Source organism: Pyrus communis, chromosome 5 (assembly GCF_041283825.1).
Source record: "Pyrus communis isolate YQ-2024b chromosome 5, ASM4128382v1, whole genome shotgun sequence".
Lineage (NCBI taxonomy): Eukaryota > Viridiplantae > Streptophyta > Magnoliopsida > Rosales > Rosaceae > Pyrus > Pyrus communis.
In genome coordinates, this window is record NC_142569.1 from 9,656,824 (window position 1) to 9,676,275 (window position 19,452).

Consider the following 19,452-nt stretch of genomic DNA (forward strand, 5'->3'; position numbering starts at 1 on the left):
TGGGCAACACTGCCAACAAAGGCAGACAGAAAGAAGGAGGTGGTGTTGTAAACACCTGAGCCAGCGTAACCGTAACTCGACACACCTTCTCGAAAGAGCGCAACAAAATGCGTTGAAAGGTGATAGCATATAGGAACAGAAATGGTCAAAGAAGATGGACGCCCAAAAGGTATACCAGACTGGATAAAATGGGAAGGAAAGATGGGGAGAGAGGAAGCAAAAGGAAGCAAAAGGAACGAAATGAAGTAAGAGAAAGAAAACGGCCAGAGTAAACGCCGACCCTCGCCTTGGCGAGGGCCGGCAACAATGAAATCAACGGGTTAGAAGTTACACACACTAAAGGTGGGAAAGACTCTCAAGAAGAGAGAAAAGCTCTCACACTCGGAGAAAGTTTTTAAACTCCACTACGAAAAGATATCAATTTTAGGTAGGCGAACCATGACAGGGAAGTAGTCTTTGTGTCAGGACCCACCTCGATCTCATACTTTAATTCTTTTGAGTCATTTTACCAAGAAATCAGCATTGGTTTTTTTTTTTTTTTAAGTGTAACGCTAGAAAAACTTTATATATATATATATATATATATATATATATATATATATTACATTGGTGAAAACACACATTTAAATTATATTCACCAATCAACTCATAGGTCTCTAACCCAGTAAAAGTAAGTGAGAACAGTCGCACCATAATAATAACGAAAGTGTGGACAATTAATAGCACGAGAAAGTCGAGTTCGATAAGAAGCCTCGACGAGGAGTAGATATGACCTCGACTATAAGAATAAATTTATCTCGCAATATGGGTTACTGTTAAACCCCACCTCCAAATTATTGTAAATTTCACAATTTCGCTAAAGATTTATTGAAATTTACATTTTAGTCCCCTATCCTCACCCAATCAAAATCCTCATTTTCAGATTTTCTAAACTTCTCCATCTCTCTCTGCTTGCCATGTGGCAAGTACTCACCCACTACCTCATTCTCTCTCTTATCCCCGAGCTCTCTCTCGCTCATTTTCACTCTATATATCCCTCTTGGATCTTTCTCATAATTCATAATCCCTATTCTCTCCCGTGAGACACACAAACACCTACACACCCCAAAACATCCCTAACGTCGACACCACCACCACCATCGTGGACTCCCTCTCCCTCTTCCTTGTCTTTGTGAAGCACGGGACACCCAGAGTCCACCCAAAAACTCCCCGGCGAGCCCGTGACCTTTGAACACAAATTCCGGCCAACTTCGGCCACCATTCGTCATGCCAAAGGTATGAATCTCTTCCTCTTCTCCTAAGCTTTAATTTGATGGGTAGATTGCATGCTAGGGTGGAGGATTGAGGCCTATCAGAGCTTGGGAAGCTCCGACTTCCTTTTTCCGTTGAAACCACTCCGTTGGGCCGGCTAGACCCAAAACCCAAAGCCTAGGTCCTTTAGCCCAAAGCCTTGGGCTGGGCCTTAAAGCCCAACCCTTTAACCCACCAAACCCAGGCCCTTAGGGCCGTGTAGATTTGGGCCTTTGGGCCGTTGTATATGAGCCCAATTCCCTTGAAACCCTAACCCAAAAGAACCGGCCTTGGGGCTGAGTGGAACTTGGGCCTCTGGCCCATTAACCCTAAGACCCTAACCCTTCTGAAAACCCTTGGACCCCAAGCCCTTGGGCCTTCCGCTCGTTGAACCTAGGCCCGTGAGGCCCAACCTTTTAAGTCCAGAAACCCTTCGACCCAAGCCCAAAGCCTAAGCCCAAAACCAGAGAACCTAGGAACCCTAGGCCCTGCGTGAAGTGGCACCGATGCCGGCACATGGAGCTCACGCTCCATTGTCCACGGCGACGCTGATGAATTTTCCAGCAACCCACTGCGGCACGTGGCCGTCGGAGCTGCCACCTTGCGACGGCGTGTGAGGGCACGTGGGGATACCCGAGGTCCCCCTTTATTTTTTTCAACGTCTTGAATTCGTTTATGAAGTCATTTTTCCAAAATTCAATCGTTTGAGTATGGTTTCATTAACTGTACCTTTTATGTGCTTAGGTGCAATTATTAGCAACAATTTCGTCCTTCCTATTTCATACAGCTCTTCGATGACGAAGTATCTATGAGTGGACCCCTTCTAAAATGCATGTTTTAATAGTAGAAATACATACACAAAAAGCATGATTTAATGATTACGTTTTATTAGATATTATGCTTACTGCGAATATTTTGGAATATCATATTTTATTGAACTGATGTTCTTTGTTGTATATATGATGGATGACTATATACTATTTAGATCATGCTTTTACACGCTTCTTTATAGTATAGATGATGCATGACTTCATACTATGAAAATGATTTTGAGATATATGTACCTATGCTTGGAAAGAGTATATTCAATGGTTTTGTGCGTATCTAGTGGTCATTATCCTGCTTACGAGCGATGATAGTTATATTGACCTTTAGGTTGGGTGCTGTAGGAGCCTACGGGCGATTGATACTTATATTGACCTTCGGGTTGGGTGCTATAGGAACCTACAGGCGATTGATAGTTGTGAATGAAGTGTTCTGAAGGAAGAGTTCTATATGCCTTTTGGCGATACTGATACCACTAGTTAGCACACTATGTACAATATATGTTTTATGAAAGGTTTTATGGCATGCTAGGGTTTTCGACAAATCTATCACCTATTATGCTATTAGTTTTCATAAAACTTCAGGGGTTAGTATGTTGAATAACTGTTTTATTATATATATATATATCAACTTGGTCCACTCATGATTTTTTGCACCCCCTCAGGACATAGGAACAAGGATTACAATCTGACATACGAGGCATTCCCCTACCAGTGATACCACGTCATTTTCTCTGCTTTGATTTCTATTGTAATAGCTTCTCTCTATTTTATCTTTCGCTTGTACTCTGAATTAGATGTATACTCTGAACATGTCAAGCATTAGCATTATATTCATTGTTGGCAGCTGAATATCATTATGGTATTTTGTAAGACGTATATTTGAGTATTACTTGCGTAGTCACGCACAAAATTTATACACATGTTTTACATGTTCATAGCACATGCATTCATTAAATGGCTTTCGTTACCCTCGAGTGTAGTCCAGCACGTGGCCATCCCAATGTTTCTCAGACATCGGGATCAGAGCGTGTCAGTTACTATCATGCTTAATTGCTTTTGTCGGTCGATGTATTGGCCAATATAACTTATGAGTTACCATCACTAGCTTTAGTGGTTTTGTTAAGAGGCTAGATCCAATTATGACCTTAGAAGATTATATTGAAATTAGCCACATTAGACAAGTTTTGATATGTGGTTGCACTTTTTATCACACTTTAAAATTTGCCCTTTTGATCAATTTTGCATGTGAAAAGCCCGTACTACCCTGCATTGATAAAAAACCAGCAACACCCAACAACACTGTCAAATCCATTCTCAAATCCATTCTTTGGTTGCTCCTTTTTGACTAATTAAATTTGGAGCGTTAAATAACATCTAGGACACCATGGAAGTAGGTAAGCTTCTTATTACTCCACCTCTTTGATCCATTCTTCTTCTTCTTCCTCTCTCTCTCTCTCTCTCTCTCTCTCTCATCATGTTTTAGCTCATTATTCGATTTTTGGATTCGAAATTTGGTTTTGGTGGTTGGGGAATGAAGAAGGTAAGGGTTCCTTCAATGAATTATTGTGGCTGAGGTGGTTCAAAATAAAAAAATGGGGGTGTATCATTTGGACGTCATTAGATTGTTGTTGTGATTATGTTGGTTCAAAATCATAAAAGGAGGAGCATCATTGTGGTGTCATTGGATTGTTGTTATGGTTGTGTTGGTTTCAAAATCATAAAATGGGGAGTATCATTGGAGTGTCATTGTAGCTTCTCAGATTAATGTTGTTGCAGTGGTTGTTCAAAATCCTGAGACTTTTGGTTTAAATCAAATTAAAATGTAAGTCCTTTTTGGTTAAATGAGGTTCTTCGAAAATGAGTTTTTGGTTGCTTTTTTAAATTATTGGAGTGTAGTTGTGATATCGTTGTGGTGTTGTCTAAGTGGTGGTTCAACATCCAAAAAGGGGAGGAGGGGGGTCGTTGGATGTTGGCTGTCTATATTGTTGCACCCTTCTTGATTAATGAAGGGCACTATGAACCTTTCACAAGCAAAATTCATCAAAAGAGCAATTTTTAGGAAGTGTAATCAAAAGTGCAACCAAGTATCGCAACATATCTATCGTGGCTAATTGCCCAAGATTATATCAAATTAATGCATAAACTTAAACTTATGTGCATGGGGATCTCATGAAGTAAGTTCATATAGGTGCGGACAAGTCACTTGTTGACCGGGTGTGCACTGTATTGACAAAAATGATTTATGAATCAAATTACAGGAACATAAATATATATATGTAGAAGATATTACTGGCTGATTCTATACGGTTATGAAACAAGAATTGGCCAATAAATTTTGGTCTTTGTTACATGATAAGAGAGATAGACTCATAATTAAACACAATTGGTGTCAACCAATAATCCATCGTTAGATATGAAGTGGTTACAAAATAAGAAATTTGATCAAGTAGATTTAGATCCCTTACGTAACAAGTTGACAGGTGTGATAAGCTGACTACAGAAGCAAAATAAACATACGATCAGAGACACAATACAGTGCCTCTTACAGTACAAGGCTTGTCAAATGCCCTTTTATTCTAATTCAACAACCCAAAACAGGTTGAATCTTGAAAGACAGAACAACCACACGACCAAACAAGTTGGAATGACGCTAATCATCAATATAACTTCTTGCAGGCTTCCACCAAAATCTATTCAATTCCAAACTTTTTCCTTAAAAGCATGGCGTAATCGTAGACCTTTTCCTGCTCGGGAAGCGACTTGGACACGCTCTCCTTCTCCATGCACCTCTTAACCCAGGCAATAAATTCTGGGTGCTCTGCCTCAACACTAAAGTTGCCAAATTTCTCATACACAAGAAACCATCTGTAGTGCGAAATAAGCGTTACGTCCACGAATCCGAGGGTATCCCCCCCAAAGAAAGGCTTGTCTCCAAGCTCTCTTTCTAACACGCCAATGAAGTTGAGAAATTCTTTTATTGCCGCATTCTGTTCTTCTCCTTTGGTTGCCCAAAGCTGCCTCCCAATCTCAAAAAACTGCATTTCACATCCCCAAAAATACAGGGAAATTAATATACATTGTTTTGAGCAAGTTCAGATCTTCTGCTGATATCTTTCAAATATACATCACAAACCTTAAACCTTAAACCCGAAACTGTAACATGAAACCTTAATCAACTATGTTTTAAAAGCGAGCATAATATTAACCTTGAAAACATAAACAGAGATCCAGTTTCCATTTAGTTTTCCTTCTAATACAAATCCTAAATGGTAAAACCGTTACACCCTAAACATATTTGATCTTAAAATTCTAAAACAACATTGTTTTAATTACCCGCTCAAATATCCGTAAGCATTTAACCTAAAACCAATTAGCAACGTGTGGTTTTAAGCACTTATGCCAGATGCTCTCAACCTTTAAACATAAAAAATATAACCAGATGATCTATTTCCCATGTTTTCAATTGTTTCAAACCAAACATATTCAAAACAAAACAAAACAAAAATACTACAAATAAGTAAATTAATGAGAAAAAATCACCTTCTTGTCGACGAAGTCAGCCCAGAACCTGGCCTGCGCTCTGAGGTAAGAATCAGAGGGCAAGAGTGGAGCCTTATGATTCCAAACTTCGTCAATGTACTGAAGAGCAATGAGGGACTCGGAGACCGGTTTTCCATTGTGAATGAGAACCGGGATCTTCTTGTGAACCGGGTTCATCTGCAGCAACAGTGGGCTCTTGTTCCACACGTCCTCTTCTTTGTACTCATACACAATGCCCTTCTCAGCCAGAGCAATCCTCAGTCTTATCCCAAATGGGCTTGGCCAGAAATCCAACAACACCACCTCATCCGCCATTGAATGCTGATCAGATTTGAACAAAGTTTCTAAGGTTACAAAAAGCGGTGACTCTGAGTGTGAATAGTGGGTGAAGAAGCAGACTAGCAGATTGAGTATTTGTAGACAGAAAATGCAGAGGAGAAGCGGTCGTCAAAGACTCCGGGCATGAAGGTATACAACTTCTCTTCCTTTCCTGTACATATAGATTCGAGAATCTTCCAATTTGACGGCGATTACGTCACTGCTCTCGACATCAAATCCGGCATTTCCTTTTAGATTTCTTTGTTAATGCATGTTGATTTGTAATAATATATAATACGTGTTTTTATTAGTCGGACTATAGCATATGAGTATATTCCTTTATAATAATTCTAATTTCTTGGTGGAAAAGATATCAATTTTAGGTCCACGAACTTGTACAAGGAGGTAGTCTTTGTGTCAGGACCCACCTCGAGTTGATACTTGAATTCTTTTGAGTCATTATATCTAAAACTCCGTATTGTTTGTTTTTTAAAGTGGGAAGAGAATCCTTGCTAGATTTTCTTTGTGAGGATTTCGGGATCCTTCAATCATATCTATTTATTATATATTGTACGATCAGTTTTCATCAAGTACTTTTTATATTCAATTTTAAATAATAAAAAATTACAATAATTTTTTATTGCACGATATACGATGAACGGATTTGATTTGAGAATTCCTAGAATCCTCACAAAGAGGATCCGACGAGGTCCAATTTCTTTAAAATGTAATACTAGTGAAACCATATTTTATATATATATTACATTAGTGAAAACACACTTTTAAATTATATTCACCGATCAACTCATAGGTCTCTAACTCAGTAATGGTAAGTGACAACAATCACACCACAATAACAACGAAAGTGTCAACAATTAATAGCACGAGAAATGGACGGCGATTATGTCACTGCTCTCGACATCAAATCCGGCATTTCCTTTTATATTTCTTTGTTAATGCATGTTGATTTGTAATAATATATAATACGTGTTTTTATTAGTCGGACTATAGCATATGAATATATTCCTTATAATAATTCTAAATTCTTGATGGAAAAGATATCAATTTTATGTAGACGAACTTGTACAAGGAGGTTGTCTTTGTGTCAGGACCTACCTTTAAATTTTAGAAATTTTAACAAAAAGTTTCCGGTATTATTCACTTTAACGAAAAGCTACATTTTTACACTAAAAAGTCAATCCTTGTACTATTCATTTTACCCTTTATTTTGTCTTTATCGTTAAAACTCAAAATTTTCAAACTCGTTTCATAAGTTTTTCTTTAATTCTTTTGAGTTATTTTACCTAAAACTCTGCATTGGTTGTTTTTTAAAGTGGAGAGAGGATCTTCGTCGGATTCTCTTTGTGAGGATCTCGGGGATCCTCCAATCACATATGTTCATTGTATATCGTGTAGTCAGTTTTCGTCAGGTACTGTTTATATTCAATTTTAAGTTAAAAATTTACAATATTTTTTTACGCACGATGTACGATGAACATATATGATTTAAGGATTCCTGAAATCCTCCAAGGAGGATACGACGAGGATCCAATTTCTTTAAAGTGTAATGCTATATATATATATATATATATATATATATATATAAGCCACTATTCATGAATAGTAAAATCATTTTTACCATTCATCCATCCATTCAAAAGAATCAGCGTGATTCCACAGTAAAAAGCATCATTATTCGCCAGCCTTTACATTAATCAAACATCAATCTAAAGGTAGATTGATATATATATATATATATATATATATATATATATATAAGGAAGTGTTATTGGCATTCCAAAAATCTCATTCTACACTCCTTACAAGTGTATTTTTCTTTCCTAATATAGAAAGTTTGGAGTGTAGAATGAGATTTTTGAAATGCTAATAACAATTTCATATATATATATATATATATATCAGAAGCCTCGACGAGGAGTAGATATGACCTCGACTATAAGTATAAATTTATCTCGCAATATGGATTACTATCATGCTTGACTGCTTTTATGGTAATAAGTCGTCGGTCGATGTAGTGGCCAATATAGCTTATGAGTTATCATCACTAGCTTTAGTGGTTTTGTTAGAGGCTAGATCAATTATGACCTTAGAAGATTATATTGAAATTAGCCACAGTAGACATGTTTTGATATGTGGTTGGACTTTTGATTACACTTTTTAAAAATTACTTTTTGATCAATTTTGCTAGATTGATCGTCAAATAATTGGGAGACATCGCATATATTCATAAATAATATTGCCATCAATATAAAAATACATGTTAAATGTACTTATAATGGTATTTAATAGTTAGAAAAAAACAAAAATTATGACAAATTTCTTTTTAATTTTCAAGTTGTTAAAAAAATAGGTAGACGGGTAAAAAAAAAAAGTAAACGGGTACGTATTATGGGTAAATAGGTATGCGGTTATGGGTATGGTTAACCGTTTATAAACGGTTATGGGTATGGGTATACCCGTTTATGTAAATACCTAATGAGTAAACGGTTATGTGGGTAAAAGCTTAAACGGTTATGGGTAAATAACTGCGGTTACCCGCCCGCCATAACCGTTGCCCATCCCTAGTATCATTTGGACATCATTAGATTGTTGTTGTGATTGTGTTGGTTCAAAATCATAAAAGGAGGAGCATCGTTGTGGTGTTATTAGATTGTTGTTATGGTTGTGCTGGGTTCAAAATCATAAAATGGGGAGTATCATTGGGTACGGACAAGTCACTTGTTAACCGGGTGTGCACTGTATTGACAAAAATGATTTATGAATCAAATTACAGGAACATAAATATATATGTAGAAGATATTACTGGTTGATTCTATACGGTTATGAAACAAGAATTGGCCAATAAATTTTGGTCTTTGTTACATGATAAGAGAGATAGACTCATAATTAAACATAATTGGTGCCAACCAATAATCCATCGTTGGATACGAAGTGGTTACAAATTAAGAAATTTGATCAAGTAGATTTAGATCCCTTACATAACAAGTTGACAGGAGTGATAAGCTGACTACAGAAGCAAAATAAACATACGACCAGAGACACAATACAGTGCCTCTTACAGTACAAGGCTTGTCAAGTGCCCTTTTATTCTAATTCAACAACCCAAAACAGGTTGAATCTTGAAAGACAGAACAGCCACACGTCCAAAAAAGTTGGAATGACACTGATCATCAATAGCTTCTTACAGGCTTCCACCAAAATCTATTCAATTCCAAGCTTTTTCCTTAAAAGCATGGCGTAATCGTAGACCTTTTCCTGCTCGGGAAGCGACTTGGACACGCTCTCCTTCTCCATGCACCTCTTAACCCAGGCAATAAATTCTGGGTGCTCTGCCTCAACACTAAAGTTGCCAAATTTCTCATACACAAGAAACCAGCTATAGTATGAAATAAGCGTCACGTCCACGAATCCGAGGGTATCCCCCCCAAAGAAAGGCTTGTCTCCAAGCTCTCTTTCTAACACGCCAATGCAGTCGAGAAATTCTTTTTTTGCTGCATTCTGTTCTTCTCCTTTAGTTGCCCAAAGCTTCCTCCCAATCTCAAAAATCTGCATTTCACATCCCCAAAAATTCAGGGAAATTAATATACATTGTTTTGAGCAAGTTCAGATCTTCTGCTGATATCTTTCAAATATACATCACAAACCTTAAACCTTAAACCCGAAACTGTAACATGAAACCTTAATCAACTATGTTTTAAAAGCGAGCATAATATTAACCTTGAAAACATAAACAGAGATCCAGTTTCCATTTAGTTTTCCTTCTAATACAAATCCTAAATGGTAAAACCGTTACAGCCTAAACACTTTTAATCTTAAAATTCTAAAACAACATTGTTTTAATTACCAGCTCAAATATCGGTAAGCAGTTAACCTAAAACCAATTAGCAACGTGTGTGGTTTTAAGCACTTATGCCAGATACTCTCAACATTTAAACATAAAAAATATAACCAGATGATCTATTTCCCATGTTTGCAATTGTTTCAAACCAAACATATTCAAAACAAAAAGAAAAATATACAAATAATGAAATAAGTAAGTAAATTAATGAGTAAAAATCACCTTCTTGTCGACGAAGTCAGCCCAGAACCTGGCCTGGGCTCTGAGGTAAGAGTCAGAGGGCAAGAGTGGTGCCTTATGATTCCAAACTTCGTCAATGTACTGAAGCGCAATGAGGGACTCGGAGACCGGTTTTCCATTGTGAATGAGAACCGGGATCTTCTTGTGAACCGGGTTCATCTGCAGCAACAGTGGGCTCTTGTTCGACAAGTCCTCATCTTTGTACTCATGCACAATGCCCTTCTCAGCCAGAGCAATCCTCAGTCTTATCCCAAATGGGCTTGGCCAGAAATCCAATAACACCACCTCATCCGCCATTGAAGGCTGATCAGATTTGAACAAAGTTTCTAAGGTTACAAAAAGCGGTGACTCTGAGTGTGAGTAGTGGGTGAAGAAGCAGATTGGCAGATTGAGTATTTATAGACAGAAAATGTAGAGGAGAAACAGTCGTCAAAGACTGCGCACATGGAGGTATTCAACTTCTCTTCCTTTCTTGTACATATAGATTCGAGAATCTTCCAATTGGACAGCGATTATGTCACTGCTCTCGACATCAAATCCGGCATTTCCTTTTATATTTCTTTGTTAATGCATGCTGATTTGTAATACCATATAATACGTGTTTTTATTAGTCGGACTACAGCTGTTTGGATCCGATTTTACACCATCGGTCCGAGTAGTTGAGGCCATTGAGTGAGCATGGTTCTCAACCATCGGATGGAAAAACAGAGATATTTTTGCTAAAGGATAATATTATGGATTTTATCATAATAATTATCTTCTTGGCATCTTTTTAAACAAAAATAAATGGGATGCAAATCATAACCTCAACGTAAAGGCAAGCAGAACAGTCCGAGTTGATTTGGATTTGTTAACAGTGTACTGTGTGAATCAGAGCAGCTTGGCTTGGACTCTTCACGTAGCATAACATGGATCTGCAAGTTTTGGATAATGGTGAATAGAAAACCTAAGGAGGTTAGGTTGTTTGATGGATGTTGTCAGACGGATAGGCTTTTGGATGGGTGATGGGTTAGGTTTTTATTAGCTTTGAAAAGTCAGCCATTTGAAGATAGGTTTAAGTCTATGCCACTAATCAGTTTGAGTTCGAGTTAGTTTCTACGAAATCATCAAGGCCGCGCCAAGCAGGATCATGCATATTTGAAAGAGAATATTCTTATAATTTTTCAACTTGTGACGGCAATCTTAGGGTTATTCGTGGATTATAAATAGAAAGCAAAGTGCATCATTCAGGACCGTCAATTCAACACACAACTACCCTGCGTAAACCTCTCAAATACCTTGAGATTTTTTTTTTTTTTTTCACCAACACACCTTCAGTTTGGATAAACAGTATTGTAAAGGCAACCGGCGAACATCTTCAGTTTGGATAACCAGCACTGTTACCGTAGAATCAGCCGACCGCAGAGCACCTTCAGTTTGGATAAACAGCACTGCGTCGGGGCCGACTGGTTATCTATCCAAGTCTCGGTCGAGAAGGATTTTCGAATCCTTATTGGCAGAGGTTATCTCATTAGCCTTCTCGGCGAAGTGAGGTGTTACAAGTTATTACATTTGACACATTGAAAGCCGAATTTGATATTGAACTTCGCAGAACTAGCAGCCTTGTCTTCAGGCTCTAGAACCCGAAGGCCGAGACGTGTTCCTTCCTCGACCACAATCGCAAGATCAAGAAGTCAGCAACACGCTCAACGCAACATCAACAAATTTTACTCTTCGGTCAAGCTCGGCCAACGAGTTGGCACGCCCCGTATCAACCGAAGGATGTAGTTAGCTCATTAGTTACTCGACCTACGCGCCACGTAGGTTTTGTAATTTTTAGGGTCAACAATAGCATATGAATATATTCCTTTATAATAATTCTAATTTCTTGGTGGAAAAGATATTAATTTTTGGCCGACGAACTTGTACAAGGAGGTAGTCTTTGTGTCAGGACCCACCTCGAGTTGATACTTTAATTCTTTTGAGTCATTTTACCGCATTGTTAGTTTTTTTAAAGTGGAGAGAGAATCCTCGCCAGATTCTCTTTGTGAGGATTTCGGGATCCTCCAATCACATCTATTTATTGTATATCATGCGGTCAATTTTCATCAAGTATTGTTTATATTCAATTTTAAATAATAAAAAATTACAATAATTTTTTACCGCACGATGTACGATGAACATATGTGATTTGAGGATTCCCAGAATCCTCACAAAGAGGATCTGGCAAGGATCCAATTTCTTTAAAGTGTAATGCTAGAGAAACCATATACATATACATATATATACATATACATATATATACATGTACATATATATATTACATTAGTGAAAACACACTTTTAAATTAGAGAGTTTTAACGAAAATGGCTTGGCATTATTCATTCTTAATCAAAAGGACATTTTGTGTATGAAAAGCCCTTAATGGGTCAATTCCTTTTATTTATTTACTCTTATGCCATTAAAAGTGGTCCACAATGATATTGACATTTCTGTCTGGAAATACATTATTTTACATGATGCTATTCAATTTATGCTAATTTGCTGCCAGCTCTTCATGCTTCCATCATGTTGTCAATGTTATGCAGCTCTTCTTCTGTCAAATTGTTCCAGTACTGTTCATCTTCTTCTACTAGCTCCGCATCTCTTTCTCTGTCTTCTTTCATCTTGTAATACATATTTTCTGTTTTTCCTTTGAAATTTTGAGGCTTCCAGTATGGCTGATGGCGGGCTTTTGACTTGCTGTAAATATGTATTACTTCTTCTGCTACTAATATCATATCATACCTAAAATCTTCAAACTCATCTAAGGCGAACATTTGGATTCCTCGATAGTTTAGAATATTGTTGTATGAAGGAGTCCACCTATGAGGAGAGATAGGGGATGGTCTAAAGAACTCTTCATTAATCATGGCTATATGTCTAGCTTTTTCCTTAGCATATGTATATACCAATCTGGAAGACTACTAATAAAACTTGTGCAAATTTCCTTCCATTTTTCCAAATAATCTTCTGCTACTTTCATAAGTTTTTCAGGAAATGATTCTAGTTAGGAAATATGGTTAATGAATATTTTTTCAAGATAGCCAAACTCTAATAGTAAGGTTGGGGTAACTTCTACCACATTATGTTTTTTCTGATGCTCATAACTAAAATGTCATGGTTTAAAATCTCTCATATTAATCTTGACCACATTTATGCTAACATCTGGTTTACAAATACAATTCTTTGTACTATCACAAAGACATGGTGGATACATCTTTGTAATAATATTCATCCCTGGTTTTGGATCAAAGATTGACTGGTACAAAGCACATTATAATTGTAATTGTAATTCTTTCATGGACTGTGATGCTCTGCTCAGGATTTCATTTTGCATGTCTGGTGGCATTATTCTTAATTTTGCGTTTGAAATTTCTTCTAATAAAATATCATCTAATATTAGGTCTAAAGGTAAATTCCTAAGAAAACTTTCATATTTTTCTTGTTTTTCTTTGTCACTCAGATGTTGATGCTACTCATTATTTTGATGCTGCTCCATTTCAATGTCTTCTTCTAAGAACTCAATCTTAATCTCTTCCATGGGCTCATTAGCCTCTTGTCTTATGGGTTCAATAACCTCTTTTTTTTTTATTCTTATGCTGATCAGTTGTTTCCAAACCTATTTTCAATTCTCTTTTCAGGGTATCACTTGTCTTTTGCTGCATTCTAATAGATTGGAGTTCTTGGTTCATTTTGGTAAACTTACTAAGTAATGACCCATGATCTCTAGAAATGACTTGAAGGTTGTCCTCAAGGGAAAGAATATGATGTTGGCTTTGATGGAAATTGAAATTAAAACTATCAAACTCCTGTTCTAAGGCTCTAATTAGTTTTTCATGACCTAACCTCATGTTTGGCCATTTGATTTGGATGTTCCAAAAATTATCTAAGAGATCCTGTTGCTTATCAGAGAGTTTTGGTACTCTTGTCATATACCTCAGAGTTGGATTTCTAATTCCTTCAACAATATTGCCATTAAAATTGAAGGTGGGTACTGGTGGTGATGTTGGTTTGCTTATGCTATTTTGGAATCCATTGAATAGTGGAGGTCTATGGTGCATCATTACGCTATTGATAGGTGCTCTTCTGCTTTGTGATCTTGTGCTATTTGAGGATGATGGTCCAGGATATTCCATTCCTATTCAAAGAATTAATATTGATAAGATATCAGCTAATGTATTGTCATTACCTTTTATATGTTCAAAAATTGGTTTAAAACTATTTCCTGTAATTGAATCAACAAAATTAACACATCTTCGGGCTGCTTGTTTATTAGCATGTATCTTGTTATAATGAGAAACTATATTTTGACAATCTGTTCTAATCGTAAATACTTCATTATGTAAAAATAAAGAGAATACTTCAAGTGAGTTAATTATTCCTAAAATTTCTAAGTCTGTTGATGGTAATCTTGAATGTACATCACTAAATTTTCCTGATAAATATCTACAAACTTGTTCTTCAGACTTTGGTGAATCCTTATGCTTTTTCTGGTATAGTATACATGCCCATCATAAAGATGAAACATCTGTTTCAACTATTTTGTAGCTATCATCTAATAGTAATGTTAATGGCTTAAGTTAAGTAATTTCTTCCTTTATATTTTGAACTAATTTAATATCTTCACTATTAAAATACATTTGTCCAGTTTTGCTAGTTTTATTGTGTAATACTGCTATTTTTCTTCCTAAATCAGGGATAAAATTTCTTGCATAATTTAACAATCCTAAAAATGCTTATAACTGTTTTTTGTCTTCTAACTTATCTGGAAATTCTAAGACCTTTTTAGCTATGTGATCTTGTAATTGTATTGTACCTGACTTGATATACATTCCTCAAAATTCTATGTCTTGTTTTTCTAATGTTATTTTATTTTTGCTAATCACAATTCCATTTTCAATAAATTCTTGTACAACTATTTCTAAGTGTTTCTTATGTTCATTTTTATTTTTACTATGTACTCAAATATCATCTACATAAACACTACAAAATTTATCATATTTCTTGAAAATTTGGCCCATCTTTCTTTGAAAGATTGATGGAGCATTTTTAAGTCCAAATGGCATAACAAGCCACTCAAAATGTCCTTCTGGACAAGTAAAAGTTGTCCACTCAATTGATTCTTCTGCTAATCGTATTTGCCAGAACCCTGATTTACAATCAAATTTGCTAAAATATTTACTTTCTTGAATTTTATTTAAAAGCTCATCCTTATTTGGTAACTTGTAACTATCTTCATATGTATTATCATTTAACCTCTTATAATTATAAACTATTCTAGCCTTATCCCTTTTTAATTCTGAATGTTTTCTTACAATAAATGCTGCTGATTTATGTCTAGACTTGGAAGGTCTAATTACTTTTAAATTTAACAACTCTTTTATTTGCTGCTCAAACTCTTGTTTATCTAATAAACTACAAGGCATATCAGCTGTCTTAATGGTTAAATCTAGAATAATTATATCTAATTTTGTTAATATTTTATTTTTATTCTAATGCAACTGAGGGTCTTCTCCTATAATTCTAGTTTGTTCTGCTAATTGTAATAATTCTTCTAAACTCTTTGGTCTATCTAACTGTAATATTTCTATACGGGTTTTTTCTTTTAAAATCGGATATTCATGTTCAAATATAACTTCCTCAAACTCTTCTATATTATTATGCTCATCATCTTCTTTTGAGTTTTCTAAATAATAACCATCTTGACTACTAGGTTCTTCTATACTTATGTTTTTATATGCTTCTACAGTATTACTTTGGTCAGTTATTGTAATACCTCTTTTGAAAAATGTTATACTAGGATTCATAAATAAAAAAACCTTGTAAACTTTTCAAAAAATTCAAACCTAAAATGAATGGATATGATCCTACTGGTGAAACAAATATTAATGGTAAATTAAATTGTTGTTTTTCTACTTTAATAGACTCATTAACACAATGTGTTAAGTAAACTGGTCTCTCATCAAATTGTGTTATTCTCACTAGTTTTGCTAATTTTTGTCTATGTTTTTCTGGTACTAATTCTTCTCTTATGACACTCTTTGTACTCCCTGTATCTATCATAGCTGTTGTTTGTATCTTATATTCTTTTGCTAATTCTATTTCACAATTTATGGTAATTAAGGAACTATTTTTTGGCTTTTCTATACTATAAACAGTATTTCCTAATATTTCAGTATTTTCTTATGATTCTGCTGAATTAACTTCTAATAACCTATTACTATAACATTTTTCACATAATATTGAATATGTATTATAGTATTTATTTGCAACTAATTTACTACACTTATGACATTTTTCTGGCCAACCTAAATTAATGTATTTATATTCTTCTTCATGTTGTTCTTCTATGAATGCACATATATACTCTTCTAAATCGCTATTTGTGCTACTTGTATCTTTCGAGTCTGAATCTATTATATTTATACTTTCTATACTATAAATACTTTCATTATCACTCAAATCATCTAAACTATATATTGACTGTATGTCTTCATCTTCTTCTAACTTAAACAACTCCATTAAATGTACTTTTTCTCTCGGCTGTTTACCTAATTTTGGACATTTAGGTCTAATGTGTCCAGCTTCTCCACATGAATAACATTTACAGTTACTCTTATCCTTTGGTGCTTTATATTTTCTAATCCAAGGTCTACCACTCCTTTTCCTAAATTGTTTTGGGATATATTTTCTCTTCCTATATGTTCTTGTGCTTCTTCTTCATTTGGATAAATATCTTCAACTCTAACTACTTCTTTTCCTTTTTTCCTAAAGAGTTCCATTTTCTATTATCAAAAGGATTTAGTTTAGGTCTTCTATTATTATTTGTACTTAAAGTTAAATTTTCTAATTTATATAACAAAGATGGTGAAAGTGATGGAGATGCGTTATGTAAAACTTGGTTTATTTCTGCTATTTGTTCTTCAACTTGATCTAATTTTTCAGCCAAACTTAAAACTAATTGAATAATTAAATTATTTTGCCTAATGGGAATATTACTACTGGATACTTGTGTTGAAAAATTTGTTAAACCTACTGGTTCTTTGTCTAGCTTACTAATTTCTTTCAAAGCTTGGATATATTTTTTGCTAGTTCTAGAATCAGTCGTTAAACTAATAATTTATCTATTTTATTATGTAACTTATCTACTTGTTCACTCAGCTCTTTTTGTATTAATTGAATTTTTTGAACTTCTAATTTTAGTTGCTCAACTATTTCTAATGATTTAAGTTCTACTTACTTCGGTTTACTATTTATGAGGTCAACAAGCTCTTTTATCTCTCTTTTGCTAGGAAATTTTGAATATTTTTATTATTATCTTCTAACTGAGATGTAATATAGTCTAAATTTTGTCTAATTGTTTTTATGGAATTTTTCTAAAAATATTCTAACAATTGATTTAACAAATGATTATGCTTATTATTTTCTAATTTTATATTTTCTGCTTGACTAATAATAAGATCTACAATACTATTGGCTTGTGGACTTTCTTCACTATGCAAAATATGATTATACTTTCTCAATGGAAAATAACAAACTAAACTATTTTGGTCCAAAGTTATTTTTCTTTTTTGAGGTTCACTAATTTCTAAATTATGGTAATCTATCATATACTATAGTCTACCTTTCTCTAAAGTTACTGCTAACTGGTTTCTTAGAAACTCTCTTTATTCTCTCAAGGTCTCTAAAGTTTGATCTGTTGCTCTTTTTGCTTCTAAAACTTTATGTTGCACTTTTGTGTTATTATATTTACGAATAAATGAAGGATGTTCAAGATAACCAAGATAAAACTTTTGCTTCTTCAAAGTCCTGCTAATTCTTTTGGATATGTATGCTAATCTTCTCTTTATGTTATTTATAGTGGGATGTCTGGGACAATAAATACCTGGTGGTTGTGGTTGACAAGGTCTACAAGGACAATAATATCTGCTGTTTATACAAAATAAACAAGTGTGATATCAATTGTGTTAATGACTTCCGTCCTCAAGGTACTTTACTATTATAATTACACTATTAAAATGCTAAACTTGGCTCTGATACCAGATTCGAAAAACAGGGCTCAATTAAATAGTCGGATGGCCATTATAACAACTAGACATAAAACCTTGCACATGAAACTCGACATGTTTCAGTATGACGGCCACTCACAATACAAGTATAAGGCCTTAACAGCTGAACTCAGAGGTACGAAGAACTCAGAGGTACCCTGGTTAATGTACAGTTATTTGTATGACAAGCATTCAATTATAACAGAGTGCTCGAACAAAGTATGATCGTCAGTTTAGTAGGTTAATAATATAACTACAATAGTGTTTCCCTGTTTTGGACTAGAAGTCTAATTAAACAAACACACTAAAGAAAGAAATAAAAAGCTTACTTAAGACTTGGAGATTGCTTGAATATGCACACTTGAACTTTAATTGATAGTGTTTACAAAGAAATGTTTACAAAGCATGCTAGGAAAGTTTTGAATGCTTGAGTGTATGAGGATTGAAGGTTGGTGTGAGTATGGTGTATCTCTGTTGTGCGTTTCGTGTGTTTTGAATGGGAGGAAAAGCTCCCTTATATACAAAGCCTCATTTCTAAACAACAAAATAACTTTTCAATTGTTTACAATTTTTTGAATAGTGATAGCACACTGTTTCTGAAAGCTGTCAGCACTGTTGCTGAAAGTTAGCTGACTTGTCTCTCCTTTCTTTTGGCCATGTGAATCCATTTTGGCTTAGGCTGATGCATGCATTGCCACCTTGGTTCTTGCATTCCAATGCAATCTGAAAGTGTTAGTCTTCATGTGAACTTTGCTGAGCAATCTTATACTGATGCTTGAGGGGCATGATTGGTATTTTTGCAAAGTCTTATCCTGATGATCAAAAGAAAAGTTTTTTTGGATTTTTGGTTAGTTTTCCATTTAAATTATATTCACCGATCAACTCATAGGTCTCTAACTCAATAATGGTAAGTGACAACAATCACACCACAATAACAACAAAAATGTCAACAATTAATAGCACGAGAAATGGACCGCGATTATGTCACTGCTCTCGACATCAAATCCGGCATTTCCTTTTATATTTCTTTGTTAATGCATGTTGATTTGTAATAATATATAATACGTGTTTTTATTAGTCAGACTATAGCATATGAATATATTCCTTATAATAATTCTAAATTCTTTGTGGAAAAGATATCAATTTTAGGTAGACGAACTTGTACAAGGAGGCTGTCTTCGTGTCAGGACCTACCTCGTGTTGATTCTTTAAATTTTGGGAATTTTAACGAAAAATTTAAGATATTATTCATTTTAACGAAAAACCACATTTTTACATTAAAAAACTAATTTTTGTACTATTCACTTTA

The 19,452-nt window shown here is 34.9% G+C and overlaps 2 protein-coding genes across 2 annotated transcripts; both read right to left on the minus strand.

Annotated features, from left to right (window-relative positions):
- Positions 1 to 4,536: 4,536 nt before the first annotated feature.
- Positions 4,537 to 6,273, minus strand: LOC137725916 (putative glutathione S-transferase). Its single transcript, XM_068464755.2, has 2 exons — positions 5,658 to 6,273; positions 4,537 to 5,152 (listed from the first exon to the last, which is right to left on the minus strand). The coding sequence occupies exons 1-2, from the start codon at positions 5,970 to 5,972 to the stop codon at positions 4,808 to 4,810; spliced, it is 660 nt and encodes a 219-aa protein (XP_068320856.2). The 5' UTR covers positions 5,973 to 6,273; the 3' UTR covers positions 4,537 to 4,807.
- Positions 6,274 to 8,928: 2,655 nt separating this feature from the next.
- LOC148696720 (putative glutathione S-transferase) lies at positions 8,929 to 10,526 on the minus strand. The gene is made up of 2 exons (XM_088694201.1): positions 10,057 to 10,526; positions 8,929 to 9,542 (listed from the first exon to the last, which is right to left on the minus strand). The coding sequence occupies exons 1-2, from the start codon at positions 10,369 to 10,371 to the stop codon at positions 9,198 to 9,200; spliced, it is 660 nt and encodes a 219-aa protein (XP_088550327.1). The 5' UTR covers positions 10,372 to 10,526; the 3' UTR covers positions 8,929 to 9,197.
- Between the last annotated feature and the right edge of the window lie 8,926 nt (positions 10,527 to 19,452).